Source organism: Apteryx mantelli, chromosome 31 (genome assembly GCF_036417845.1).
Source record: "Apteryx mantelli isolate bAptMan1 chromosome 31, bAptMan1.hap1, whole genome shotgun sequence".
NCBI classification, from domain to species: Eukaryota; Metazoa; Chordata; class Aves; order Apterygiformes; family Apterygidae; genus Apteryx; species Apteryx mantelli.
Genome location: NC_090008.1, coordinates 1,833,905 through 1,861,746, shown reverse-complemented (window position 1 = coordinate 1,861,746; position 27,842 = coordinate 1,833,905). Strand labels below are relative to the sequence as shown.

The 27,842-nt window shown below is 56.6% G+C and overlaps 4 protein-coding genes across 5 annotated transcripts; 1 reads left to right on the top strand and 3 right to left on the bottom strand.

Annotated features, from left to right (window-relative positions):
* Positions 1-6,066: 6,066 nt before the first annotated feature.
* Positions 6,067-8,972, bottom strand: LOC106492294 (ras-related protein Rab-11A-like). The gene is made up of 5 exons (XM_067313175.1): positions 8,899-8,972; positions 6,992-7,187; positions 6,708-6,901; positions 6,547-6,627; positions 6,067-6,415 (listed from the first exon to the last, which is right to left on the bottom strand). Exons 1-5 carry the CDS (start codon positions 8,936-8,938, stop codon positions 6,276-6,278), a joined length of 651 nt encoding a protein of 216 aa, XP_067169276.1. The 5' UTR covers positions 8,939-8,972; the 3' UTR covers positions 6,067-6,275.
* Positions 8,973-9,775: 803 nt separating this feature from the next.
* On the bottom strand, positions 9,776-11,233 carry RAB25 (RAB25, member RAS oncogene family). Its single transcript, XM_067313227.1, has 5 exons — positions 10,912-11,233; positions 10,569-10,764; positions 10,242-10,435; positions 10,075-10,155; positions 9,776-9,961 (listed from the first exon to the last, which is right to left on the bottom strand). The coding sequence occupies exons 1-5, from the start codon at positions 10,946-10,948 to the stop codon at positions 9,831-9,833; spliced, it is 639 nt and encodes a 212-aa protein (XP_067169328.1). The 5' UTR covers positions 10,949-11,233; the 3' UTR covers positions 9,776-9,830.
* A 351-nt stretch (positions 11,234-11,584) lies between these two features.
* LAMTOR2 (late endosomal/lysosomal adaptor, MAPK and MTOR activator 2) lies at positions 11,585-13,148 on the bottom strand. The gene is made up of 4 exons (XM_013952098.2): positions 13,000-13,148; positions 12,316-12,478; positions 12,120-12,209; positions 11,585-11,791 (listed from the first exon to the last, which is right to left on the bottom strand). Exons 1-4 carry the CDS (start codon positions 13,065-13,067, stop codon positions 11,735-11,737), a joined length of 378 nt encoding a protein of 125 aa, XP_013807552.1. The 5' UTR covers positions 13,068-13,148; the 3' UTR covers positions 11,585-11,734.
* A 1,408-nt stretch (positions 13,149-14,556) lies between these two features.
* UBQLN4 (ubiquilin 4) lies at positions 14,557-27,318 on the top strand. 2 transcript variants are annotated; one of them, XM_067313294.1, is made up of 11 exons: positions 14,557-14,723; positions 17,276-17,427; positions 19,959-20,164; positions 20,519-20,781; positions 22,055-22,213; positions 22,940-23,165; positions 23,542-23,681; positions 24,152-24,235; positions 24,689-24,804; positions 25,439-25,616; positions 26,096-27,318. In XM_067313294.1, exons 1-11 carry the CDS (start codon positions 14,568-14,570, stop codon positions 26,246-26,248), a joined length of 1,833 nt encoding a protein of 610 aa, XP_067169395.1. In that variant the 5' UTR covers positions 14,557-14,567; the 3' UTR covers positions 26,249-27,318. The 2 variants fall into 2 exon arrangements, with proteins under 2 accessions (XP_067169395.1, XP_067169396.1); XM_067313295.1 differs by lacking the exon at positions 24,152-24,235.
* The last annotated feature ends 524 nt before the right edge of the window (positions 27,319-27,842 follow it).

Genomic DNA, 27,842 nt, shown 5'->3' with positions numbered 1-27,842 from the left:
TGAGTGACGTCTGTTCGTGGTAACGTGAGCGAGTTTTTTTGATCGATGTCTTTATTCGATGCCAGGTTGGGAAGAGGATTTTTTGGGGGAGAGGGGGGGGAAGCGGGGAGGTGGGGGGGGGGGGAACCTGTGCTAGCACTGACCCTAGGCGGCGGGCTGGGGCGGGTGGGGGGGGACAGTTGGCATGGGGGGGGGGGGACACCCCGCTTACCCCCCCCCTTCCCGTTCCCCTGAAGAAGTGAAGAAAAAAAAAAACGGAAAAAAAAAAAGACGATGTAAAAGCCTCCTGCATGCTGAAAACGTTAGAAAAGGAAAAAAAAAAGAAAAAAAAAGGAAAAAAAAAAGAGACACCTTTCTTTTTACAAAAAAAAAAAAAGGGAAAAAAAAAACAAGGAGTACTGACCCAAACCGAACGTCTGCGCTTGCCGACGGGACCCGGGGCGGGGGGGCATCCGTCCGTCTGTCCGTCCGGCGGCGGTGGTGGTCCGCCCCCCCCCACAGCCGCGGTTCCTGCTCAAGCCTCCGAGTTGGCCTTTAATAAAACCTTCAGTTCCAATAACCTTTATATATATATATATATACATATATATATACATATACATATATATTAAAAGAAAGCTTGATGTAGCAGTTCTAGTTTAAAACGAATAGAAGTATTTCGGCCCCTGTTTTATTTTGATTTCTCCCCTCCCCCCCCAGCCCCGCCGCTCCCAAACTCTGTATTTTTGATGTAGCAACTTTGGAAGAAAAACAAAAAACACAAAAAACAGGCGCTGTAAAGGCACCGAGAGCTACCTCGGACCCGGGGGGGGCCGCGGCGGCTCCCCGGCCCCCCGGGAAGCCCCCGGAGCGCGACGGTCCCGGGCCCTGCCTGTTAGCGTCCTCGGGGAGCCCGGCTGCGGGGCTTCGGCAACAAATTTGCGTAATATTTTTTTTCTTTTTTTTCTTTTTTTTCTTTTTTTTCTCGCTTTTTAAATATATGTATATATATAATAAAAAAAAATCTTAAAAAAGGAAAAAAAAATAAAATAAAAACAAAAAACGACAAAAATGCCCACGACCTTAACTATTTGCTCTGACTTGTATCTTCCTTGGTAGGCGACTAAAAAAAAAAAAATTATATTAAAAAAACCCACAAATGGCTTGTTGGTCTCATTCACCAGCAATAACGTTAAAACGAAAGACAGCACCCTCCTGCCCGCACCCTGCCCGTCTCGCGCCGAACCGGGTCCCGGTTCCCCCGCGGCGCCGGGGGGGCGACGAAGGCCGCGCCGCCACGTCATCCTCGGCGGCAGAAATTAGAGAGAGGATAGTATGTACGATAATACGTAGCGGGGGAAAAAAAAAGAGGAAAAAAAAACAAAATTGGGTTTATATTTAATGAGGAGATACTATTAAAAAAATAAAAATCTTGTCCTAGCTCCCATTTGCAAAAGTATTTTTCAGCCGGAGGGATAGCTATTATTTTTTTCTCTTTTCTTTCTTTCTTAAAAAAAGAAGAAACTCCATACATACAAAGGCTCAGACTGTTACTCTTGTGAACCTCTTAGATCAAAATGCTCCAACTTGTTTATTTAGTATTTGAAGGGTTTATTTTGATGCATTTACTGGCGTTTTTTAAAGAGAGAGAGAGGAGGGAAAAAAAGATTAAGATTTTAAAATTAGAACATTTCTTTATAATTTAATATTCTATTTTAATAAATGCATTTATTACATGTAAATGTAGCAAGGAACTGGGCTAATAAAAATACTTTTTATTAGGTAATTTATTATAAGAAAAAAGGATATTTTATTTTATGATAAAGTGATCCTTAAAAGTTTAGAAGGTTTAGAATATATGTAGGTTAAAAAATACATTTGTATCCAGAGTATTGCTTAAAAAGTGTTTTTAATATATGTTTCCTTTTTTTGTGTGTGCGTGTGTGTATGTAAAAGGTGATAGTTATGGTGCAGATATAGCCCTTTCCAGACACGAAAAATTAACACAGTTGGATGTATTTAAAAGGAAAAAAAAACCCACCACCACCACCACCACCAAAAGCCAAGGTAATAATTAAAAACCGGAGAAGCAGAAACGGAAAAAAAAAACCACTACGGCTCCCCAGGCCGCGCGGGGCTGGCGCTTCCCGCCCGTCCGTTGGCTCCGCTCCTTTCCGCAGCCGCCCGGGCCGGATTCGGGAGCCCGGCGCTCTCGCCGCCAGCCGCCGCGGCAGGGGAATCCCTCTTTTTTTTGGTTTGTTTGTTTTTTTCCCCCCTAATTCCCCTTCCGCTCCCTCCGAACCAGCGTTGGCCGCGTCGCCGGCAAAACTCCCGACTCCTGCCCTCCGGAGCGACCGGAGCCCCCTTTTTTAGCCAGCGCCACCCGCCCCGGCTCGCGAAGCCCCCGGCTTTAACGCAGCCCCGTCCGGGAAAGCACTTAGCTCCGACCGCGTCCTCGAGCCTTTCGGGGTGTCCCGGCCCCCGGAGGTGCTTTTCGGGGGGGGCTGAGCCGCCGGGACCCCCGCGGCGGCGGCGGCGGCGGCGGTGGGGGGCTCCTCACCCCCCGGGACACGGCGGGGTGGGAACGCTCCCGCTCCGCCGCCTTGCAAAGAAGCATTTGAAAACGAGAGGTTTTGTTTGTTTTTAACCAAAAAGAAGGAGGGGAGGGAGGGGGGGGGGGAAGAAAAAAGTTTGCGTTGAGGGGTATTAAAAAAAGTTAAAATAATAATAATAATAATAATAATAATAATAAACGTTCAAATTTATTTCATATAATCCTAGAGTAAAGATTAAAAGAAAATTAACTAGTTCAAATAGTAGATGCTATCCATATTGTTTAATCTATAGTAGATCCAAGTGATCCCAGACAGAGCAGAATGTAAAATAACCGTGTAACCGAGCTCAGTTATCATTTTTAGCTTCCCCAGGAATTCCATCTTTTTTTGGTACTATTTTTCTGAGACAAACCAACGAAAAGCCTAGCAAAATAGCAGACCACCGACTGGTACCTTCTGTCAATCAAAGTACTGAAGTTATTTTTATAGAGGGGAGAAAAAGAAAAAAATGGGATCTAATAATATGTATTTTTTTAAAAAGATACGTTTGGGTTTTTATGTTGCTTTTTTAATAAAAAAAAACTATAAAGATTTGGCTAGTCACTGAACAAAATAAGAAAGTTTTAGGCCATTATTTTTGCCTTATTCTGCCCTCCGGCCTCGGGCTGGGAGCGTGAGAGCGGAAATTTCGGCAGAGCGGTCCGGGGCGGCAGCTCGTCGCTGCTCCTTTTCTCGGGCCGTCGCTACTTTTTGAGCTTCTCCGGGGCGCCGACGGCGCCGGGAGAGCCCGGCGGAGGCCGGGAAGCGCCGGCGGAGACGGGGACCCCCCTGCGATGCGGCGCGCGGGGCCGGAGGCGGGCGGGCGCCGGCGTTTTCCCGCGCCCCGGCCGCGTGGGAATGGCTCGGGAACGGCGGCGGCGGGAGCGCGGGGCTCCGGGGCGAGGACGGTTCGGCTTGCTGCCCTGTCCGCTAGGAGCCGGACAGTAGACGTAGGACACTAGGGTTGTTTCATTCCCTTTTTTTAACCGGTTTTTCCTTTTTCCGGGTTCTGTCTCGTCCCGGCGAGCCGCGCGGGGACGCGTTACCCGCCGGCGCGAGGTTCGGGCGCGCTCGCACGCGGGGACCTTCCCCCCGGCAGCAGCTCTGCAGGTTTGGGGCGACTTTTGCAGCGGGTTCGGGGCCGGCTGCTTTTCGCCGCTCCCAAATCCCCGTTCCCACGCTCCGGCTCTAAACGGAGCGACGCGGCGGCAAACTCCGGAGCGGGGGTATCGGAAGCAAAGCGCAGGCAAAAGCAACGCCCCGGGGCAGCGCTGCCCTTCGGGCCTCCCGTTCGCCCCGATCCTCCGCGCCGTAGCGAAGCCAGGGCCGTCCCGCGCTCCGGGAGCATCCCGAGGAGCCCAGGGCACGGCCGCATCCAGCAAAGCCATCCGACGGGTCCGGGCGGGAGCGAAGGCGCTTCCCCATCCCGGCTACGGCGTCTAGCACTGTGAATCCAGCGCGGCTCTGCGGCTTTTCCCGCGCCCCGGGCCGGCGCCGCGGCCAGCCGGATCCGAGCGCCCGGCGCTTCCCCGCGGAAGGGGCCGGCGAGGCCGACGGTTTGCTCTTTCCTTTTCGTTTTACCTCATTTTTGGTTTTGATACTTGAAGAAGAGTCAGTGGTTGACGTTGCGCGGTGACGCCCTGGACTGGAGAGTGGATGCACTTTATAGGAACTCGGATACTGCTAGTGGGGTCCCATCCTGCCTCTGCTGAGTCCACGGCAAGGTTTCCCTCGGTGCCGGCGCCGGAAGGAGCAGACCCGGGATGGGTTGGTTCTTCCAAAAAAAGAAAAACAAAACAAAACAAAAAACCTTTCTAGGCTATTAGGGAGCAATTTTGTCTTTTATCGGGGGTTTTCACACGCTGCAGAGACTCGAAGGCGCGTTCTGCCGGCGCTCGGCCCTGGAGCGGGAAAAAATTTGCCGCCAAGCGTAAGTGTGGTGGGACGATGCCGGATGCCGCCGTTATTCCCGCGTATCTCGGTGGGCGACGGCAGGGCCGGTTTCTCGGCCGGGCAATGAGGTTTGCGACGCGACCCGCTCGTCCGCGAAACCAGCAGCACTTTTTTTTTTTTTTTCCTGCCTTTATGAATATAGCAGGCCGTCCGTTCAAAATATCCATTAAAAAATTTAAAAAAGGGAAAAAAAAGTAATTGGGCCAGATCCTGGTTTGCAATTATTCGCTCCTGGGTTAAAAGCAAACGCGAAAGGCTGGGGGATTTGGAGGCCAGGGCGCCAACGCTGCCGGGCTGCGAAGCGGCACCTCCATTCGGGCCGCGGCCTCCGGAAAAGCTGGGAAAGCCCTGCAGAAGCCCTGGGCATCCCGCCGCTGCGGGGCCGGGGTGGGAAAAAAAAACGAAAAAACAACCAAAAAAGTGGGTTTTGCTCGCCGAGCGCCGCGTTTTCTCCCGCCCGCCCGCGCTCGCCAGCGCTGTACAAGTTTCCGCGCATCCGCTTTGCTCCGGGCGCTCTCCCGGTCCGACGCCGCGGTCCGTCCCGCCTGCGCCGCCCCTGCCTTTAAAGTCCATTCCCTCTTTTTTTTTTTTTTCCTTTTCTTTCTTTTCTTTTAACGTCATAGGAAACCTGTAGTCGGGATTGTTACTATTGGAAACCGATCACATGTTCCATCCAGGTATTTTCATCTCTCCGGCGTTACGCAAAAATAAAGGCCTGAGAGAGAGATATAACCGAACATAGAAGTAGAGTTAGGCTCGTTGTCTGAGTTTTGAGGCATATAGTATAAGGGGAGAAGGAAAAAAAAGAAAAAAAATTAAAATAAAATAAAAAATTAAAATAATGATGTTGCACAACTTGTAGAAAACAAAGAAGGGAAAGGGTTAATGTATTAAATGTGCTAAATTACATTAAGAACTTAATTTTATTAAAGTATTATTACTTAAGAAACTCTGGTGTCTGCTCTTGGTTTTCTGTCTGTTCACACCCGGGGAAATGTCGGAGCGCTCGGCCGCTCCGGAGGGTTCAAAGCCGGCGGAGCCCGGCTCCCCCCGGGGGTCCCGGGCCCATCCCGCTCGCTTGCACCTTCCTCCCGTCCCTCTTCCTCCTCGCGCCCTCCCCGAACCGGGGGAGCGCGAGAGCCTCCGGCAGCAGCGCGATTTTGGGAACGCGCCCCAAATTCCCGTTCCAGGGGAAAGCGCGCCCCGAGGCCGCGGGAGCAGAGCCGCCCCGAGCCCCCCCCCCCCCCCCCCCGCTGCGAGGGGGCGCCCGGGCAGGGGGTCGGGGTCGGGTGCTGGGACGGCCGCCCCCGCTGCCCCCTTTTGATTGACACCTGCCAATCACCCGCTCGCCGCACCGCCGCGCCGGGCCCAGTTCGCCCAGTAACGCGGGCGACGCCCGCGCTGGGAGGCGGCTGCTGACACCGCGGTGCCACCAGCACCTTGCGAACGCTGCAGCCGCCCCATCTAGCGGCGGCCGCCGCCACCGACCCCCCCCGACCCCCCCTCAGCAGCCCCGGACGCCGGGAAGCAGCAACGACGCTTTATTGCAGCAGGTTCCAACCCGGCGAGAGGCTCCGGGAGCCGCAGGACCCTCCGCGCATCCCCCCCCTCCCGTCGCCGGCAGCCGAAAACAACCCCGAGACCGGCGGAGGGACCCCAACGCCCTTTTTCCCCCCCAATTCCATAGGTCTTAGGTAAATACGGGGGCGGCGGTGGGGTCGGGGGGGGGTGTCCCGGGGAGGGGGGGGCTCAGATGCTCTGGCAGCAGGGCGCTTGCTTGCCCTCCTGCTGGGTGGGCAGCACCCGGATGGGCTCGACGGCGGTGCTGGCACCGAACTCCGGCTCGGGCTGCCCAGCGATCTGCCGCTGCGACACGATGCGGTAGATCTCTGCCGGCAAAAGGAGAAAAAAAAATAATAATAGTAAAAATAATAACAATAATAAAAATAAATATTCCCAAACGCCCCGCTGCGGGCGGCGAGCGCCCTCCCCGCGGCAGAGGACCCGCCGCCCGCCTCACCGGCGAGGATGCCGTGGAAAGCCGTCTCCACGTTGGTGGAGTCCAGGGCGGACGTCTCGAGGAAGGAGAGCCCGTTCTTCTCTGCAAGCACAGGGCGAGCTCAGGCCGGCGCCGCGGCAGCCCCGGACACGCGTGCACGCACGCCGTCCCCGCGGCGCTACCTGCGAAGCCGCGGGCCTCGTCGGTGGGCACGGCGCGCAGGTGCCGCAGGTCGCTCTTGTTGCCCACCAGCATGACGACGATGTTGGCGTCGGCGTGGTCCTGCAGCTCCTTCAGCCAGCGCTCGGCGTTCTCGTACGTCAGGTACTTGGCGATGTCGTAGACCAGCAGGGCTCCCACGGCCCCCCGGTAATACCTGGGGGAAGGGGACGGGGGGGGGACGGGGATCCGTCAGCGCCGGGCCGGTCGCCGGGAAAGCATCGGGGACCACGGGGAAAAAACTCACGCGGAGGTGATGGCGCGGTAGCGCTCCTGCCCGGCCGTGTCCCAGATCTGCGCCTTCACCGTCTTGTCGCCCACCCGGATGCTCCTGGTGGCGAACTCCACGCCGATGGTGCTTTTGCTCTCCAGGTTGAACTCATTGCGGGTGAAGCGTGACAGCAGGTTGCTCTTCCCCACGCCCGAGTCCCCGATGAGCACGACTGGAGGGGACGGACGGACACGAGGGCAGCGTCAGCCTCCCCCTCCGGCGACCCGGGGCCGCATCCAAGCAAAACCCCCCTCCCCTGGGACGCCCGATCCTGCGGGACGGGGTTTTCCACGCAATCGAGGATTGAAAGCTCTGGTTGCAGAGGAAGCAGCCTCCTCCTCCTCCTCCTCCTCCTCGTCGTCCTGCAGCGCGGCCGGGCGGGAAGTCCCGGGGCGTGGGGTGGTTAAGTGCATTTTTTAGCCTGTCGCAGGCCTGGCCGGTTCCTGAAAAACCCGGTGCAACAGGCTCCGGGGAGGCTTTATCACCCGGCTCCCCTATCAAGTTTGTTGGGTTTATGACTCAGCGGGCTTGGGGTTTTATTTATTTTTTATTTTTTTATTTATTTTTTATTCCCCCACCGCCAATTCCTGTGACACGTTCGAGTGTGGCGGCTCCACCTCGCCCACGAACATCCCGCTAGCTACGGTGGCTGGGGGAGAGCCGGGCACGCCGCGGCACGGGATGCATCCCACTTGTGCAAGGAAGTTCCTCCGGGCCATGGACGGCAGCTCCGGCTCACGGGGATTCAGCTCCTTCGCACGGGCTGGGATGCAAAGCAGTCGGAAAAGCAGCCGTTTTCCTGCCAAACCCCCTCACAGACGCCCCGGTGCAACGTCTCCGGTTAGGGATCACGTCTCAACCCGTGGGGAAGCGCCGGACCACGAAGGTCCTGGCTGCCCCGGGTTCGTTAACGCTTCCCAAGTGGCAGGAAGCCACCGCTTCCTCCTGGCTCAACGGCCGTGTTCCCCATCCCGCCACGCTCCCGCTTCCCCCAACTTTCCTCCTCGTCCGGGTCGGATGAGCAGAGCTCGGGTACAAAACCGGCTTTTTGCATATCGCAGGGCTCTAGAGACGGAGGCGAGAGCAAGGAGGGGAACGCGGAGCCCGGGCTGCTCCGGCCGCATCAGAGTTTCCCTCCTGCCGGCTCCTGGAATAGCTGGGGGAGAGGTGGATTTTCCTGGGCACCGGCCAGGGGAGGTGTGCGAGGAGCCGGCGGCCCCCGCGGGGGCCATTCGCAGCCTTTCGGGAAGGCCCGCGAAGGGAAGCCGACTCCGGGCCAGCAGCCAGGCGACATCACCCCCCCCCCCCCCCCCCCCCGGCTTCGTCGCTCTGGAGGTCGCCACTCCATGAGGATCCCACCTGCCTTCCCCAGCGGGCAGGGAAACCAGGTGCCTGCGGCCAGGCAGGCTCCGACAGGGATGCTCTGTGTGCCAGGGAAAACCTCCGAGGAGGAATCAGCCGGAGTGGGATGGCTCCGCTGCCCGCATCCCGGCGAAGGCCAGGCCTGGGCATCGTGCCTTGCCCGAGGTCACCAGGAAGGAGAACCAGGACTCCCGGCTCCTTTCCCCTGCCTAACTGCAGCCGGGCGAGAGGCACAGCTTTTCCTTTGGGGATCACCCCTCGATCCCAGGAATCGCTTGCCCGCGCGGAGCAGAGCGCCCGAACCTGCTCAGAGGGGCCAGCGAGGCGCTCGCGCCTTCTTCCCCGGTGCCGTGCCCAGCTCGGGAATGCCACCGGGCAAGCAGGGATGAGCTGCACTAAGCAGTGCCGGAGCCAGAAGCAGCCCCCGCAGCCCCCAGCCCCGGGAGCGGGGGGGGGGGCATGCACGGCGGCGGCGCTGGGCTGAGGCCGGGCGCAGCTCATCGCAGGCGCGGCGGGCCCACCTTTGAAGAGGAAGTCGTACTCGTCGTCCTTGCCCCGCATCGCGCCCCGCGCCGCCGCCGCCGCCGCCGCCCGCCCCGCCCGTCCCTTACCCTGCCTCGCCGGCGCCCGCCCCCGCCGCGCGCCCATTGGCCGCCGCCGCTCCCCCTCCGCGCCCATTGGCCGGCGGGGCTGCCCGTCACCGCCGCAGGTGCGCTCACCTGGCGCAGGTAGGCGACCTCACCTGCGCCTTAAAGGAGCAGCGACCTTTTTTTTTTTTTTTGAGGCGGGGGCAGCGGGCCGGGCCCTGCCGCCTTTCCCACGCCCGCGCGCGCCCCCCCGCAGGCCACCCTGGGCTCTCCGCTACCCGGGCCGGGGTTTCGGATGAGGCCCGGAGGCGCTCGGCTGCAGGGCCACAGAGCGAGGGACGTGGCTGGCTAGGCCAGGTGGGAGCCCGGTCACCCGTCCCATCCCGCAGCGCGGACGCCGCTGCAATAAGCCGTCCGCAAGGGCAGATGGGCCATTTCCCCCCCTTGGGCCTTCTCTCCCATCCCCTCCAGCAGGACGTGTCCTGGGGACCCACAGGATACAGGAGTCAACTGCTCCCGAGGACGCTGGAGAGGGGGACGGAGCCCTGCGCAGGCATCCCGCAGCGCTTCGGGCCGGATGCACCGGCCACCAGAACCGCCGGCACCCGGCAGCACTGGCCATGGGCTTGGGGGTCAAGTCAGGGGTCCCCCAGCACCGCATCTGACCGCCGTCACCGCAGCTTCCTCGGTGCCTGGGCCGCGGAAACGCTGGGTGCACCCAGGGGGGGAACGGAGCAGCTGGAAGGATCCGTGCACTGGGGCCGTTAACAGGGGCCCGGCAATAACGAGGCAGACAGAGCAGAGCCGCCGTGACCGGTGCTTCTCCCCCTTTATGGCAGAATTCGGCCAACCTCCGGGCGCCCGGCTCAGAGCGCCACGCAGCACGGACGCCTCTCCGGCTGCTCCGGGGCCGTGCTGCCGGGGCTCTCGCCGGAAAGCGACACGGTGGCGTCCTGGCTGCTCCGCTGCTTCCGCTTCTGCACCTTGCTGAAGATCTCTGCGAGAAAGAGGCGCCGCGGCGGGGGGGGCCGTGGGTCGGCGGCGGCTCCCGCGGCGGCATGAAGCCGCCGGCCTCGGAGAGCGAAGCGCCCCAGGGGCCTGAGCACCTACCCTTGAGGACGGTCTCGAACGCCTGCTCGACGTTGGTGGAGTCCAGCGCCGAGGTCTCCGCGAAGAGCAGCCCTTTGCTGTCTGCAAGGCCGGGCGTCAGCGGAGCCCCCCGCCGCCGCCGCCGCCGCCGCCGCCGCGCTCCCCTTTCCCGGCCCCCTTTTCGGCACCTGCGAACATTTTCGCCTCCTCCGCCGGCACCTCCCGGGCTTGCGCGAGGTCCGTCTTGTTGCCCACCAGCATGACGACGATGGTGGCCTCGGCGTGGTCGTAGAGCTCCTTGAGCCAGCGCTCCACCGCCTCGTACGTCTGGTGCTTGGTGATGTCGAAGACGACCAGGGCGCCCACGGCCCCCCGGTAATACCTGCGGGACCGAGCCCCCCCCGCTCACCCGCCGCTCGGGAAAAACACCCCAAAAAGCCCTGCCGCATCCCTCCGGCGGGATGCAAACCGGCACAAATCCCCCCTCCTGCCCCAAATCCGCCCCCCCGCCTTACGCGGAGGTGATGGCGCGGTAGCGCTCCAGCCCGGCCGTGTCCCAGATCTGCGCCTTCACGGCGGCGGTGCCCAGCAGCACGGTGCGGGTGGAGAACTCCACGCCGATGGTGGTGCGGCTGTCGTGGTTGAACTCGTTGCGGGTGAAGCGGGAGAGCAGGTTGGTCTTGCCCACGCCGGATTCGCCCACGAGGACCACTGGGGCGGGAAAGCGAGGCGCCCGCCCGGGATTAATTCCCGCGCCCGGACTCGCCGCCGGCCAAGGTCACCCCACGCCGGCTGGGCTCGGGGAAGGTGCCCTTGCGACGGGACCCCCCCCCCATCCCCTTGCAGGCCACCGCTCACCCTTGAAGACAAAATTATAATCCTCGACGGCGCCCATTTCTCCAGGCCCGGCCGCTTTCCCGCGCCGGCCCCGGATGAAGGATTTCCTCCTTCCCCTTCGCGAGGCGCCGAGCGGAGCGGACGCGGGGGCCGAGTTTCCCCGCCGGCAGCCGGGGGCCGCGGAGGCAGGTCGGGTCGTGCCGGGCGGGTTGACTCCAGGCGTGGGGAAGGCGGCGGCGGCGGCGGCGCAGGTCGGGCAGGTAATGGCACCCTTGGGACCGGCACCCGGAGGAGGAGCCGGGGCCCGATCCGGGCGCTGGCTGCAAAGCGGCCGCCCCGGCGCAAGGAGCCGGGCGCTGGTGGCGGCGGCGGCGCATGGTTGGCGCGAGCCGGGCGGCTCGAGCCGGCCCCCGAGCGCGTTTCCTCGCCTCTGCTGCCATCGTGTGAGAGCCGGGGAAACCAGGCAACAGCGAACGGCACCCCGCGACGGGGGTGCGACACCCAGCTCCATTCCCCTCCCCCCCCAAAAGGGGCTCGTGCATCTTGCAACCCCCCCTCTGCGGTTCGCTGCAAGGCGACGGCTCCTTGCAGAGCCCGGAGCTTGGGGGACCCCGACCCACATCTACCCCCGACCCGGGGCCAGACCCCCCCCCCTTGCTCTTCCCTTTAATAAAAAGAAAAAACACGCACAAGGTAGGACACAAGCATCAGCCACCATTTTATTCCCCCTTTCCCTCCCGCTCCCCTTGTTTTTAAGGGCGGTTCGAAGCGCCGGGCAGGCGCCTGGGGACAGCTCGCCTCCTCCCGCGTCGGCTCCCGGGGAAGGGATGGAAGCGCGGATCGCTCAGGATGCGGCCACCTGCGTGAGCGGTTCCTCCAGGTACTGGACGAGAGCCTGCGCCTGCGAGCAGAGACCACCGTGAGCCCCCGGCGCGGCACGCCATGCCCAAATCCGCATCCCGCCCCGGCGCCCGGCGGGTTTTGCACTCTCCCGTGCTCTTGTTTTAATTTAATTTCATTCGGGGGGGGGGGGGGCTTAAAAGCAGCAGTGTTTTAGTGCTCGAGCTGGCGTGGGAGGTGCAGGCAGCTCTGCAAAGAGGTGCCCCAGCCACAGCAGCCCCCTCTCGCCTTCTCCGTCACTTCTGTTTTCATCCTTAAAGGATTTACTCGCTATTGCTATTTTTTGCCCCCGTGCAGGGACGCAGCCCCGGCAGCAGTTCCAGCGTTACCTTGGCTTTCAGCATCCCAAATCCGACGGTCTCCTTCGCGTACATGCACAGCAGCAGGTTCGCCACGCGCGTGATGGCGACCCGACCCTCCTGTGCAGGGAGGAAAAAAATGGGGAGAAGAAAAAAAAAATAGGGAAACCCCACGTATCGGACCCCGGCTTTGCAGCGAGCTGCGGCGGCCCCCGGCCCCACGTACCATGCAGTCCATGAGGATGAACTTGAGGTTGTCCTCGTTGAACGCCTGGTGCCCGTTCTTGTCGTAGGCCACCCAGATGTTGCTGGCGATGGCCGCGGTGACCCGGGCGTCCGTGTCCCCGTAGCCGGAATAGGCGAGCAAGGAGCCCTCGTTGTTCAGGAGCCTGGAAAGGAGACGGCGGGGTGGGGGGCGGGGGGGGGGTCGAACCCGCGCGATCCCCGGGAGCGGGATTCCCCCCCTTCCTCCCAGATTAGGAGCAAACGCATCCCATCCCAATCCCCCCCCCCCTCCCCCGGTCCGGCATCGCTCCAACGCAGGGAGGAAACGCCCCGGTTTTCCAAGGGATTTTGAAACCAGGAAGCTCCCAGGGCGGCTCCGTCCCTGCTCGGGGCTGTTTATGGCCGTGCGTTTTGCAAGCAGCGGTGCGCGCTCCGGGCTCCGCGCACGGCCGCATCCTGCCCGGCTCCCCACGAACCGCTTCCTTGCGGGATCGCTTCCTTGCGGGATCGCTTCCTTGCAGCGAGCGGGATCGCAGCGCGAGCCCTCCCGGCCCAGCCGCGCGCGGAGGGGGGGGGGGGGGGAGGAGGGAATCACGTCTTTTCCCAGCCGGCTCCGCTTCCCGGCTCGGAGCGGCGATCCCGGAGGCCTCGGCCGAGCATGGCTCGGCGGCGGCGCTGTACTCACAAGGTGCTTTGGACCCCGCCGGTGTTGGCCTGGCTCAGCACCTGCGTGAGGGCCTTGGGGCGCAGCATGGTGCCGGCGGAGCCCGCCCGCGCCCTGCCACGACGGGGAGGGACAGGGACATCGGCGAGCCCGGTTCGCCCGTCAGCGGGGGCCGTGCCGCTGCTCGGAGCACGCTGGGACTTGTAGTCCCTTTCTCCGGGGACGCCGCGCACCCGCGCATCCTTGCCCCGGCGCGGCCGGTCCCCACGGACAAGGCGTCCCCGGGATGCTCGCGCCGGCCCCAGATTCCCACGGGTCCCCCCCTCCGCTCTGCGGGTACCGCGGCGTTATCCCACCCGCGGAGGGGTGGAAAAAGGCAGCCGGAGCTGGAGCGGTGCGGGAAACCCCGGGAGTTTGCACAACAACCCCCAGAGCACCGCGTTTTTCTCCGCGTTTTGTTTTTCCCCCCCCTGCAAAAGTTCAGTTTGCGGCGCGGAGGCCGCGGGAAGGTCTCGGCGTAGGACGCGCTCGGGGAAGGAGCCCGGACGAGCGGGTCGGACCTCTGCCCCCAAGGACACAGGGCAAGAATAGGCTGGAAAAGCCTCACCGGAATAGCTTTAACAACACGCGTTTTTTGTTTTTTTGTTTTTTTTTATCCGGGGAACCAGCCAGAGCTAGAGGCGGTATCGGAGGGCGCAGCCCACCCGAAGGGGGATCGAGCTGCTCGCCCTCAGCCGGCGCCCAGGGAAAGGTGCTGCCAACTGATACTGAGCAAGGAAATAGCAATAATTAAAAAAATAGCCTAAAACCAGCCAGCCTTGCCCTGCACCCCCAGCTCCAGCCCCTTAAGAGGTGCAACCCCCCCCCCCCAATACCCACATGGCTGCAAGCACCCACAGCCCAGCCTGGACACCCCAACTTTATAGCAGGGGCTGAGCTGTGCCCTAATGACCCCAGACACTAATTGGGCCCGAGCCCAAGTCTGTCCTGGGCCACCTGCAAGCAGGCAGGGGCACGGTGAAGGGGTCTATAGATTGGGTGTAATTAGGCTGCACCCTACTAATGAGGGGGTACTTGGGTCCAGCCAGCTAACGAGGGGGGTGCAGGCGGGATCCCCCTAACGAGGGGAAATGCAAGCCAGACCTGGCTAACGGGGGGACAAGCAAGCTGGATCCCCTAATGAGGATTTAGCTGGGTTTGGCTAATGAGGGGGGGGTGCAGGATGAACCCCACTAACGAGGGGGGTGCAGGCTGGACCCTGCTAACAAGGGGGTTTTATCGGGCACACAGGGATGTGGGGGAGGCGGTCAGCACTGGGGGCGATACCTGGGGCAGCTGCCCCTGCTTTCTCCCAATCACCCCCCCTCCTCCCCTCAATTACCCCCTTTAACCCCCCCCCGTAAAGCGCCCCCCCCACCCCGCGCCGGGGTCCTCCAGCGCTGCAGCTCCCCTCCGGGACGCCAGGGGGCGGCGGCGGCGGCGCGGGGCGGCCGGGGGGAGGCGGTGGCGCCGCTCTCTCTCTCTCACGCGCGCGCGCGGCGGCGGCGCGCGCCGCCTTTCTCTGGCCGCGGCCCGGGCTGGCGGCGAAGATGGCGGAGCCGAGCGGCGGCGGCGGCGGGCCGGGCCCCGGCGGGGAGGGCGCGGCGGAGCTGGGCGGCCCCGGCGGCGCCCACATCCGCGTCACGGTGAAGACCCCCAAGGACAAGGAGGAGATCGTCATCGCGGACGGCGCCTCCGTGCGCGAGGTGGGGGCGGCGGCGGCGGCGGGGGGGAGGAGGAGGAGGAGGAGGCCGTTGGGGGGGGGGGGAGTTTTTTGGGGGGCGGAACCTGGTTTTCGGGGGTGCGAGTGGGGTTGGGAAGCCTTGGGGCCGGCCTGGCTTTGGGGCGGGTGTGAGGAACTGGGGGCGTTTGGGGGGGGCACCTGATTTGGGGCCGATTTGAGGGGGCGGGGGGGTCTGAGGAGTGTGGGGGGGTGAGAGGTGGGAGGCTCATTTTGGAGTGGGGGTGAGGGAGCTGGCGGTGTGAGGGGTCTAGGGGGTTTTGGGGGGGGATGTGAGGGAACTGGGGGGCCCGTAGGGGGCCTGGCTCTGGGGCAGGTGTGAGGAGCTGGGGGTGTTGGGGGGGGCTCTGGGGGGGACCTGGCTTTGGGGGGGGGCTGTTTTGAGGGTGAGAGTGAGGGAGCTGTGGGGCCTGGGGAATTAGGGTGTGTGTGAGGGAGCTGAGGGGTCTAGAGGACTTTGGGGGGGGGAATGTGAGGGAGCTGGGGGGCCTGAGGGATGGAAGGTGACTTTAGGGGGTCATGAGAGAGCTGGGAGGTATTGGGGAGACTCTGGGGAGGAACCTGGCTTTGGGGCTTGGGGGGGAGCCATGAGGGGTCTGGGTGGCTTTGGGGGGGGACATGAGGGAGCTGCAGGGTCTGGGGGGGCTTTGGGGAGATGTGAAAAAGCCGGAGGGTCTGAGGGTGCCTGGTGGGAGCATAGTGGTGAGATGTAGGGGGACACAGGAGAATCTAGGGGGACCTGGCTTTAAATTGGGGGAAGCTGAGGGAGTTTGGGGGGGATATTTGGCCTTTGGGGGGGGGGTATGAGGGTATAGGAGGGTCTTGCAAGAAACGGGTTCTGAGGGGGTTGGCTGGAGGTGGCCCTGGACATGGGGAGAGTTGAGGAAGGAGCTGGCTGTGAGCAGGGAGAGGAAGGTCTTGGGGTGGGGAGGGAGATTTGGGGTGCTGGGGAGGAAGGTCACTTGGGAGGGGGGTGTGAGGGGTTGGAGGAATGGCTTTGTGGCGGGTGGCCGTGGGGAGAGGGGTGTGAAGGGTTGGGGGGCATGGCTCTGGGCATGGGGGGATCTGTGGGGGTGGCAAGGCTGCCCCGGAGCAGGGTTGTTCTTCAACCTGTTGGTATGGGAAGGGCTGCGCAATAGGGAAAAGCGGCTTTGGGGGCAGAGCGGGAGGCTGCGGAGGGGGCGGCTGGGCGGCTCTGTTCCTGCGGGACTGGCTCCTGGGCAGGGTTGGAGACTTGGGCGTGTGGGGTGGATCTGGGCACGTGGGAGGCCAATCCCCCCGCGTGGAAGAAGAGGTCTGGGTACGCCTTTGGGGTGAAGGTTGAACAAAGCAGAGGAGAGGGAACATCTGACAAGCGTGGGTTTGAGGTTCACCCCTCGGAAGGGTATTCCTAGGCTGGAGCGGGATGGGTGGGATTTGTAGGGAATGGCTCAAGCCCTGTTGAAGTGACTGTTCCCTCTGGGACAAGGTGTTGTCATCAGCGCTCTTGGCTTCCTGGCTTGCGGTGTGCTTTTACCTGGGGCTCAGGATATGAGTTTGCAGTGTGATGGATCTGGTTGAGATCTCTGGGGGGCAGAGTCGTGGGGTTAGGCAGGGACTGTGGTCCCTGTGACACCCCTGCTCCTTCCCAGTCAGCTGCTGAAAGCTTGTTGGGATAAACAGGATGTTAAGCGACTGCTCTGTTGAGAAGAAAACGCTGATTAGCTTTGTAAGCAGGTTAACGTGAGGTTTGGGACTGTTCCCCCAGGCATTGGTTTCGGGGGTTATAATGCGAAGGCTGTAGGCTCATCTAGGACAGGTGTTTGTCATCCTGGCTTTTTCTGTGTGAATTTCCCGTAGTCTCTGGCTTCCAAATGCAAAGCTTTTTCCTCTTAAGCCAACTTGGGAATGCCCTTGCTGAGCTAGCAGTGACAATCTTATTGGCAGGTGTTAATCCCACCTCATTCCATAGTAAAGAGGAGATGTCGGTGTTGTACGGTACAGCATGCTCATAGGGAATATAGCTGCAGAAATAGGAATTAGAAAAGACCTAGTTTATTTCCATTGGCTGATAAAGGATTGTTCCCTTTTCCATAGAGCTCTGTCCTGTATTAAATCACAGAGTTGGGCTTTCCTTAGAAAAAAATCAAATGAGCAGAGACAAAAAAAATTGTCATTCAGAGGATAAATGGTGTCTTTGGATTAGACCTAAGAGGCACACTTGATCTTGCTTTGGAAGCCTTCAGCTCATCTTGAGGTAATTGCTCTGTACTTTCTGAAATTTACTCCACATTTCCTAAGCAGTGTAGAGCTCTTCTTTGGTGTTTTTTTTCCTTTTCTTTTCTTTCCCCCTTAATACCTCAGACATGCTCAGCAATTGGTGAATGAACTGGTGTGTGCATGGGCTCCTTCTGGGTGCAGTTCTGAGGGAGTGTCAGTTCCTCATGCCATTTGTATAGGGAATGTGATGTCCGAAATATTATCGTTAAGTTTCTGGTTTCAGTCCTTTTCCTAAAAAGTGCTCTGTTTGTTTTCCAGTTCAAAGAAGAGATTTCCAGGCGGTTTAAAGCCAAACAGGATCAGCTGGTTCTGATCTTTGCGGGGAAGATCCTGAAGGATGGAGATACTTTGAATCAACACGGGATCAAAGACGGGCTGACTGTGCATTTGGTCATTAAGACTCCACAGAAGTAAGAAATGATTTCATGGTGGGGGGCGAGGGTAAACTGCTGATGTGGATAAATGATGGTGGAAGGGTTTTGCTTTTTCTGTGGCTGAAGGGGAGTAACTTGTGTCAGACTTGAGTGCAGGCTTTGGGACATTTGTGAGTCTGGTAATGGTGATCTGGCAGGAGACCTTTAGGTTCCTGGACCTGCCACTGCTTTGCCATGTAACTGTGGGGTTTATCACTTGGCCTGTCTTTCCCTAGTTTATGCACTTGTGTAAATTTGCAAGTATCTGAGGGGACAGAGTCTTCCCTGGTACAATTATCATATCTAGCTTTGTGTGCTTTGAGTGTCTATAACTTGGTAATCCTGCAAGAACCCTATTTGAACTTGATCCTGTCCTAGCTCTAATAAAGACGAGACTGTTAGCAGAAGTTGCGTTCCCACTGAGTTCATATTGAAGTTCAAGCCAATACCCAGTTATTCTCTGTTAGTCCTTGCCATGCACTCTAATCCTGAGCTCATGCTGTCTTTCAGGTGCTGTAAACCTTTGAAAGACAGGCAGTGCGTGGAGAGCATTATCCGAAGGACAGAGCAGTGTTGTTTCCTTGTGGTGCTTATAGAGAAACTATCCATGCAGATGTGTCTAAGTTTGAATGCAAGGAAGTTCTGGCCGTGTGACTGCATAAGTACAGCAGTGTATTTGTTAGCTCAAATACAGCGCTGTAGTCACACCCCTGCCTAGCTTCCAGTTCGGACGCAACTCGCTTGTGTCTGTCTGTGCCATGTAGATCGGCCTGAGAAAGGAATACAAGCACGACAGCATTGAAGAGATGCTGCAAGGTTAGGCTTTTCCCCAGTGCCGTCAAACGGAGCGGTAGGCGTTAAAGGCTCTTGGGAACAGTTGCTGCATTTCAGATGTGGCCGTGTCGTGTTGATTTCGAAATGCCCTTTGCAGCAATTTCTTGGGCTCCCCGCTGCAGCCTCATCGGGCTCCTGGTAAACTAACAGGGCTGCATCTCTTTGTGCAGCTCTGCTGTCCCCTGGGAGAGCTGCCTGACTGCTTTAGTCAAGAGTGGTGGGGTTCCTCCCTTTCTTTTTACAAAGACGAGCGTGTATATTGTCAGCTTCTGCGGGAGGCCCCTTTGCAGGATTCTGCATCTCCAGGTAGCCTGACAGACTGATGCTGTTTACCAGTGTCTCCACAGCAAACTGCAGTACCTGTGAACCGTTTCAAAAAGTAAATGAGAACGCTGTCCTGGGTTGCTTGTTTTATTCTCTAATAGTCATCGGTAAGTGCTTACTGAAGACATTACAGCCTCTTCCTGTGCAGAGAGAAACCGAGTGACCTATCTCCAGCTTCCCTCTTCCTTTTTTGTTCGGTTTCCTATTTGCTTTGTTTCCCCGCATGCCTTGCCGCCTCCTCAGTGGCTGCTGGCTTTCAGCAGCAGTCACTTGAATCTGGAAAATGCATAGGGGCCTTCAGGTTAGATTTTTTTTTTTTTTTTTTTTTAAGTCCTAGGATAAGAGTGAAAGAGAAAAGGGAATTAGAAATGGGACTCATTCTTGGATTGGGGAAAAAAAACACATAATGTTTTAGTTATTTGTTGGTGGCATAACTTTTTTAATTTGAAGTAAAGTGAATTTTGTGGTCTAGCTTCATTTGAAGGCTCTTAAGCGCTTACCCAGGATTATCACTGCAGTGACTGCAGATGCTTCAAAGTATCTTTAAATGTGTGGGTGTTGGGTTTGGGGTTTTTTTTTTCTTTTTCTTCCCCCTCATCCCAGAAGAGTCCTGGGAAGGAACTGTGATTTCAAAGTACTTGTTCAGGTATTAGTGCTAGTACTGATAGTGTACTATTGCTACACTGGCATGTGGCACAATAACTGCGCACATCTATTAAAAGCAGCTCTGGCCAGCTTTTGTTGGACGGAGAGGTCTCCTGGATAAAGTGCAGTCAGTAGCAAAGATGTGAGTTCGTAGCCAAGCTGTCCAGAAACATTTTGTAGCTTCATGGGACCGATGACATTACTGCCTCGTGCCTCAGTTTCCCTCTCTGTAGAATAAGGCTAATCCTTGTTTTGCCCCCCAGGGGCACTGGTAGTAATAATCACTGCGTGGAAGGAATTGCAGAACAGCAGATTCTTGTTTACCCCGTGCGGTAGCCCTGCTGTAACCTCCTGTGATTTCTGTGGGAGCAGCAGGAGGATTTTCCTGTTTGGAGCAAGCTCATTGCTCAAGGATATAGCTGAGGTAAATAGTTCAGTGCTATTCAAGGAAGAGCTAGATATAATTCAAAGAAAGACCAGTCAAGCCACTTGGTGCAGGCCAGGATAAAATGTCACAGGCTGTTATGCATCAGGATGGGAGGCAGATTCCAACAGATGGAAGGCATCTGGAAGACACAGCTGTGAATCCATGCAGACTGGAATGGCTGCTGCTGGGACGACAGGCTTGAAGGGGGACTTTGGTGTGGGGCGTACAGTCCTGCGTCCCCTGCGGAGGACTCTGCTTAACTTGCCTGAATTTCAGGAATTTATTGATTTCTTTGCAGGGTCCAAGATCCTACAGCTGCTGCTTCTGCCCCCACTGCTGCTTCTGCCCCCACTGCAACCCCTCCTTCTCCTGCTGCCCCATCTCAGCCTTCCACATCCAGCAGTGCCGGTTCTGACACGGGGAGCGGCAGCAGACGGAGCAGCGGGTCAGGGACCATGGCGGGTACTGGAGACGGAGCCCCTAACAGTGCTACATCCATCCTTTGTAAGTGATGGCTGCCTGACAGCCTTACCCGAAGGAAGAATTTCCTAGGGTTAGAGCAAGGAGCTGGGCTTCTTGGCCCCTGTAGTTGTCTCTGTTGCTTGCTGTGGGCTTTGCATGAGTCACTTCCTTCAGTGTGCCTCAGTTTCCCTGCTCAGGGTGACACCAAATCCCTTTGCAACGCACTTGTAAGCATGTGTGTGGGATATCCTTCCTCAGAGCTGACTGCCCCAGGAATGGGATACCCTTAGGTTGGCACGGATGCGGTGCGGTTCAGTTGATGCACTTGTTCTCTTTTTGCGGCTGCCGACAGTTACTGACTCGCGCCTCTCTCCTTCTGTGCTGTTCCCTCTCCAGCTGGCTTCGGCGGCATCACTGGGCTGGGCAACCTTGGGATGGGCTCTGCCAACTTTATGGAGCTCCAGCAGCAGATGCAGCGGCAGCTGATGTCCAACCCGGAGATGCTCTCTCAGATCATGGAGAACCCCTTGGTGCAGAACATGATGTCCAACCCTGACCTCATGAGACAGATGATCATGGCCAATCCCCAGATGCAGCAGCTCATGGAGCGAAATCCGGAGATAAGCCACATGCTGAATAACCCAGAGCTCATGAGGCAGGTGAGTCAGCAAACCAGGGGCCCAAGGCCTGTTTAAAACCTATCCAGGAGCATCTTTGTGGACTAGCTTCAGTGTCTGTTCTCAAAAGGCAGCATGTAAATCCCAGATCCGGTGAATTTAGAGATCTTTCTTTTCTTTTCTGCTGCGAGCTCCCCCCAAACAGATGGTGGTCTTGAGTTATATGAATAGTCATTACGCAGCCCACGTGCTTGCAATCCATATCTCCCTTCCAGGACTGTTGAATCCATCATGTGTTGGGCAAAAAGGATGCTAGGATCTTCCAAGTGTGCTACGTACAAGGCTACTGTGTTCTGATTCCGGCATGGGAGCAAAAGCAGTTGTGATGAAGTGAAGCCACTGCAAAAGCTCTTTGTTCCTCTCTGTTTCTGTTTGTAGATTAAGTAAAGACTACAGGGCTGTACGAACAGTGTTTTACCGCATATATCAGTGGGGAGCGCTAGTCGTAGGTTGGGATCCTTGAAGTCTCAATTTTGTCTATGGTCCCAGACCAGAGAGAGACCATTCCCTAGAGAACTGACTACCTGTAAAATGCCAGGTCTATTAGAAGGGGAGCATAAGGGAAGAGTGAGAGCCCACGTGTTAAATAGCCGGTGACCGGACTCTGCTCTTTCCCTAGAAAGCCTTGTCAGGAGGTGTTTCCAGGTTTTTGCTCAGTGAGACTGGTTTCCATCCCCTTCTGAGTTATGTTTCTTTGGACTGTGTCAGTCATGCCCAAAATTCCAGACTTGCTGGACTAAACTGCAAATGATCTGTACTTCAGCAGCTCTTCAGATCAGATCCGGATGTTCCCTGTGCAGGGGATATCCAGCTGAAATCTGGAGATGGTGGATTACTTGGTTTTCCTGGAACAGGAAGGAACCAATCTCTTCCACCTTCTCAGTTTTTGAATGCACTCCATCCACTTTGAGTGGGAACATATGGGTGTTAAATGTTTGGATGTCCTGATACTGCTTAGAAACGAAACAATCTTATCCAGCTGAATTGAGGTTGTAAAGGAAGAGAGCTTAGCAAGGATGGGAGGAGCCAGGATCCCTGGGCTCTCTTTGCTTGGATAAATGATCTCTCTGCTCTCCGGCTGCGAAACGGGTTTAATTATACTCTTTCTTCTGGGAGCTGAGATTTAACTCTTTCAGTGCTTGCCTAGCAGATCAGTAGAAGAGTGTCACTGGGCTGCTAACCAGTCTCTCTATCCACTCCAGTCTTCCATGGTGTGCGTAGACTTAAACTTTCCACATTTTCCTCCTTCTCCCAGACAATGGAATTGGCTCGTAACCCTGCCATGATGCAGGAAATGATGCGGAACCAGGACCGTGCTTTGAGCAACCTCGAGAGCATTCCAGGAGGATACAACGCCCTGCGCCGGATGTATACGGACATCCAGGAGCCCATGTTTAGCGCAGCCAGGGAGCAGGTATGGCCGCAGCCACTGAGCGGGGCCGAGTAGTGTACTGAGAATGGGCAGGGTGTCTTTCCCTGCCCCCGCGTGCTGGGCCTGCCTTCCCAAATCGAGACTTCTCGTCCCCTCCCTCTCTAGATTATAGATGCAGCCGTTAGCAGGAGAACGTTGTGCCGCACCAGTCATTTGCTTTTATTACGAGGTTTGGTGTATGTGAACAGAGGCCTGCCCTCGCTCCTTTTGGTCTCCAGGCAGGCTGGATGCCAACCATCTCCGGTCTGAAAGCCCCATAGCTTCGTTAGCACGGCCCTCTGCTCTCGGCGGGGCTTACTGTGTTAGCTCAAGCCTGACGCCTTTGGATTGGAGCTGGCTGGAATCCAGCTGGCTTGGAGCACAGGAGGAGCGAGTGCAGGTCTGTCTGCAAAAGGCTGCGCAGACATACTCCAGTCTAGCATTACCTACTGGTATGTCCGGGTGCTGGTTTTACATGGATGTTTTGAAGCCCTGTATTTGGGAGCCAAATTTAGGGCTGTGGCTGTTTCTTGAGCCTGGTCTTTTTCTGAATGTGGTGTGTTGTGGATTACAAACTTCTCAGGAGGCAAATTATGGCGTGTGTTTAGCAAATTCTGGACCTGGATGAATGGGATGGGCTGTTCTTTAGCTCATGCAGTGTTGGGGTTAGTCTGATGCTCTCTTTTGGGCTGACTGATTAAGGTGGTTTCTTTTTTCCTTTTTCCCTAGTTTGGCAACAATCCGTTCTCTTCCTTGGCGGGGAATTCTGACAGCTCAAGCTCTCAGCCTCTGCGGACGGAAAACAGAGAGCCGTTACCTAACCCCTGGAGCCCCACGCCCCCTGCGTCCCAAAGCCAGGCACCCAACAGTGAAGGGAGCGCTGGCTCGGCAACCACCCAAAGCACACCGACTGTATCCAACCCCTTTGGGCTGAATGCTGCTAGCATTGGGGCTGGTACGTAAGCAAGAGAGGAGCAGAGGGGACTGCTGACTGAACAGCTCTCCCAGACTTCCTTGGAGGGAGGTTCCCTCTGGCATTTGAATGCCTGTCTGTGACTGTTCTCCAGATGAGTGATTCTAGCCCATTTGCGAGTGAGAATGGATTATTCATTGTGTGTCCGTCTGAGGGTTACTTTGGGAACTCAGAGATGTCCCTGCGGCCCTTGAGAGCATAGGAGGTGGCGAGCAGAGCACCACAGCTGTTCACAGCTGTACTTGCTGTCGGCCAGTAAAGGCACTGCTGTTCTATGTCATGTTGCATTTCAGGCACAGCAGCAGTGCTCAGGCTTGTAAGGGGTTTTCCTTTGTCTTCTCTTCCCTTACCCTTGCAGGCATGTTTAACAGCCCAGAGATGCAAGGACTCCTGCAGCAGATTTCCGAAAACCCTCAGCTGATGCAGAACATGATCTCTGCCCCTTATATGCGGAGCATGATGCAAACTCTTGCCCAGAACCCAGACTTTGCAGCACAGGTAAAAGTGTTGCAGCGTGTCTGCTATCCTCAGACAGACCTTGAGCACGACACCTGTGAGACCAGCCTGCCTCTCTAGCTGGAGAGGTTCCTCTTTGCAGGAAGCTGAGAGTTGAGTGAATAGGCAGTTCCGTTGTGTTTCTTGATAGCTTGGAGCCAGCCGTAGCACTGAGCCCTAAGGCTTCAAAAGTTCTCGCTGTATCTTAGCAGATCCCCGAACTAAAGGCGGCGGCTTTCGAAGGGATGTGGGAATGGCCTTCCTCTTTGCCTGTGGGCGGTAGCCCCTGTTCAGCACTGTTGCCAGGAATCAAGCTGTCTTATTTCAGCCCCTGTTAACAGGGAAAGATGTTGAAAGCCCAGGGAGGGAGTCATGGGCACCTGTGACTTACTGTTTGTGATCTAGTTGCGTAGGGTTTAACAGCCAACGGCAGCAACCCTCTGACCCTACCTACGTGTGCTGTCTCTTGCTAGATCATGGTAAATGTCCCCCTCTTTGCTGGGAATCCACAGCTTCAAGAACAGCTCCGCCTTCAGCTCCCTGTCTTCCTGCAGCAGGTAAAGGCCCCTGTCCGGCCCTTTGCTGCTCTCAGCCCCTGAGCTCTTCCATCCTCCGTAGGAAGGGGAGCATCTCGGCTGCATAGTCAAGTGGGCTAGGAACCATGTGGGTCTGGGTGGTTTGGGCTGTGGAAGAAAGGGGTTTTCACAGGGGAGAGAGAAAGCAAGAGCTTGTTTAGATGAGGCAACCTAAATTACCTAAAGGTGGACTTTAAATTAGACTAGTTAAGCTCCATGAAACCCTAGTGTGGACAGCCTCTCCCTGTAATGCATTTACAAAAATTAAGACAGCTAATTGCACTAGAGCAGCTGCTTCACTCAATCAAAATCACTCTAATTCTGAAGGTGCGTGTCCCCAGCTCTGATATGATTCACCTAGTTCACCTAGGAAATCTGATCTAAACTTTGTTGAAGTATCTCTGTGTAGATGAGCCCTTTTGCCTTCATTCCCAGATGCAGAACCCTGACTCCCTCTCCATTCTCACCAACCCCCGCGCCATGCAGGCGCTCCTCCAGATCCAGCAGGGACTCCAGACGCTGCAAACGGAGGCCCCAGGACTAGTGCCAAGGTAATAAGTGCTGTAGAGTGGGTTTCTGCAGGCAGAACTGACACGCTTGGTACCAGGAGGCAGACTAGCTGTTGATTCATGGAGGAGAGCTGCTTAGGGAGCTCTGTCCTGGGAATTTGTGTGTGTGCCTGCAGGCCTCTGTGAGCTCTAATTAGCACTTTCTACTTGTTTGTACTTAGTGCAGGAAGTCCTTGACCCTTTCTTTCTGCAAAAAAGATTTGGAAAACGTTCAGTCCCTCCCCCCCATCTTTTGTCTGTGGTATTCGGTGTCGCCTAACTCAAGAATTTTGTCTCTGGGGAGAAGTACCAGATGCAGAGCTACAAGGCTGGGTGGGTATGTTAGGGCAAACTGGTCTGCCAGCAGCTCTGGTCTTTGACAGTATGGGTCACGTTCAGTCGTTGCAGTTCCTTTTAGGCCTGCGCCTCTGTTAGTATTGCTTACTCCAGCATCATGTGTGACTGGGATACAAACGCAGCCGGTTCGGTTTACGAAGCTGCCCTGTAGCGAGGGCCTTGGCGAGGGCCAGCCTGGCAGAGGCTGCCGGTTACCCGTGCTGTGCAGCTCTCGCAAGACGCACAGGGTGCACCCAGAAGTGCCAGCTCGCCTCTGAGCACGCCCTGCTTTTCTCCGCAGCCTCGGTTCCTTCGGCATGCCTCGAATGCCCCCGTCCTCCACAGGAGGAAGCACAATCCCGGAGAACCCCGTTCCCTCCGCTTCGACGCCGGCCAGTGCCTCTCCAGCCGGGGGTGGTAACCCTCAACAGCAGCTCATGCAGCAGATGATCCAGCTGCTGGCTGGAGGAAGCTCTCAAGTATGTAATGCCCGGCTGCATGCTGCTGTGCTCCTGGGGGCATCTTGGGGGTGAACCAGAGGCTTTTCTGATCCCACCCTGCTCTAGGGTTGCAGGTCCCCACCAGGTTTTTCTTGGCTACAGTGCTTTCTCCTAAATTTGCTTGGTTTGGTGTCTCAGGTTGGCTGGCTCTTTGGGGATAGAGCGACCCTTTGCGCAGGCTTGAAACTAAGAGTTATAGGGACAAATCAAGAGCCAGGGATCCTCCTCCCAGCTCTGCCGTTGCCTTAGGTACTGAATTTGGGCTAGTGTTGTGTGGAGTAGCTGCTCTGCCCAAGTGCTTGGCATCTTGGGGTGGGGGTCACATCACTAAGTGAGCTTGGAGGGTTTCAGTATTTAAATTTTTTTGGGGTCCCTGCTCAGCCACCGTTGCTGGCCCTGCACACAGTGTGGTCTCTGCTGTGCGAATCTCAGGTCTTTATGTCCTTTCCCTTTTGCAGGCGCAGAGTCCTGAAGTGCGATTCCAACAACAGCTGGAGCAGCTGAACGCCATGGGCTTCATTAACCGTGAGGCCAACCTCCAGGCGCTTATTGCCACCGGTGGAGACATCAATGCAGCTATTGAGAGACTGCTGGGCTCCCAGCCTTCCTAAACTCTTGTCATGCTGCCCCACAGACGTCAGCACACGCATCCATACACATGCACAGGGGGACCTTTCAAGAAAGCCCACCATCATTTTCATATCTGACAGCTGTCCATGTATTTAAAACAAAAAGATACAGCTTAACCCCTGACCTTCCTACTAAGTTAAGATTTCATGTTGAAATGCTCTTTAACTGGCTTGTATGTGGATTCCAGTTCTCATCGTGGCCACAGAGACTTCAGATGTGTATTTTTTCCTAAATATGCCCTCTGTCTCAGACACTCTTCTTCTCTCTAGATGGTAGAGGCGATACTTCTAGTTACTTACCTGAATGATTGTGTTTTGAGTAGCTTGATTTTAACTGTACATGATTCCCTCCCCCAGACCTCGTTCCAGGCAAATATTTAAAATTTAAGCCAAGTTGGTTTTGGTTACTTCTCCCAGCATCTTATTAGGAATGGATCAAAAGAAAAAATTGAAGTGACTTGGAAATTTCTGATGTCCTTTGTCTTAATGTTCCATTGGATGAGCCGAGCCTGTGTCCCTTGCACACAGGTGTGTGTCCAATCTCCTGGTAAAGGGTTGATGCGCATGAAAAATACGTTTGAACTATGGCCTTTTTTTGCTGTGGGGATGGTGTAGGAGCCTAGATGCCTTTAGGGATCAGGCTTGCTGTTCTTGAACCCAAGGTTGAAAGTGCTGTGCAGAAGAAAGTGTTTGAAAGGGGTCTTTTTGCACAAGCAGTCCCGTTTCTGTGCAGTGGTGTCAGGGGTTTGACTCTTGTGCTCAGCAGACTCGTTTATGAAAGTGTAAAAGCAAAAGGAAATGGAAAAATAAGTTAACAGATCTTTTCTCTCCACTGGAAAATGTTGAAGTTTTCATGTTCTTCCCAGTTTAGACCCATCATCTGTCTGTCCTCCACCTCTCCTCCCCACCATTTTGATGTGTTTGAATGTCACTACTCTCCAAGAAACCCTTCCCAAGGACCAGCAGGGTGGTATTTTCCCAAGAGCCTCCATGGCTGTGTAATTTGCATACCATTTTTATCAAAGAAAAATAAATGCGCACAACCATCCGTCTTCCTGCGCTCCATGTATCTTCCTTGATTGCTGCATTTAAGCTGATTGAGTTCCCCTAGTTACCTGTGATTAATTTGTCCCCCCCCCACTTCCCCCACTGCCACTACCCAATTTCCTCTTGTAGATAACGCGGGGTGTTGTGCAACCCTCTGCCCACCTGTTTGGGCTTCCTTCCCTTTTGTGGCCGGAAACCTTTTTGACACTTGAGTAGTAAGAACCGCTGCTGAAGGCTTGCCCAAAATCTGGCACTAAACATGCCTGTTTAGCAGCTTCCTTCGGGTTAAGGGCTTTCAAGTGCGTGTAGGATAAACTGAGACTGGGTGACTGCTGGCGCTCCTGTGCTAACAGCTGACTGTGGAAAGTGGATTTGACCCCTGCTTTTCTGTAGGGAGCATGGCACTTGCCATTAGCTGGGGTTGGTATCGAGTGATTTTATATATATATATACATATATTTTTTTTTTTTTCTGGTGGGAGAAGATTGGGAAGCAAGAGGGAATGGGTGAGATCCCAGGGCCTTTCTGT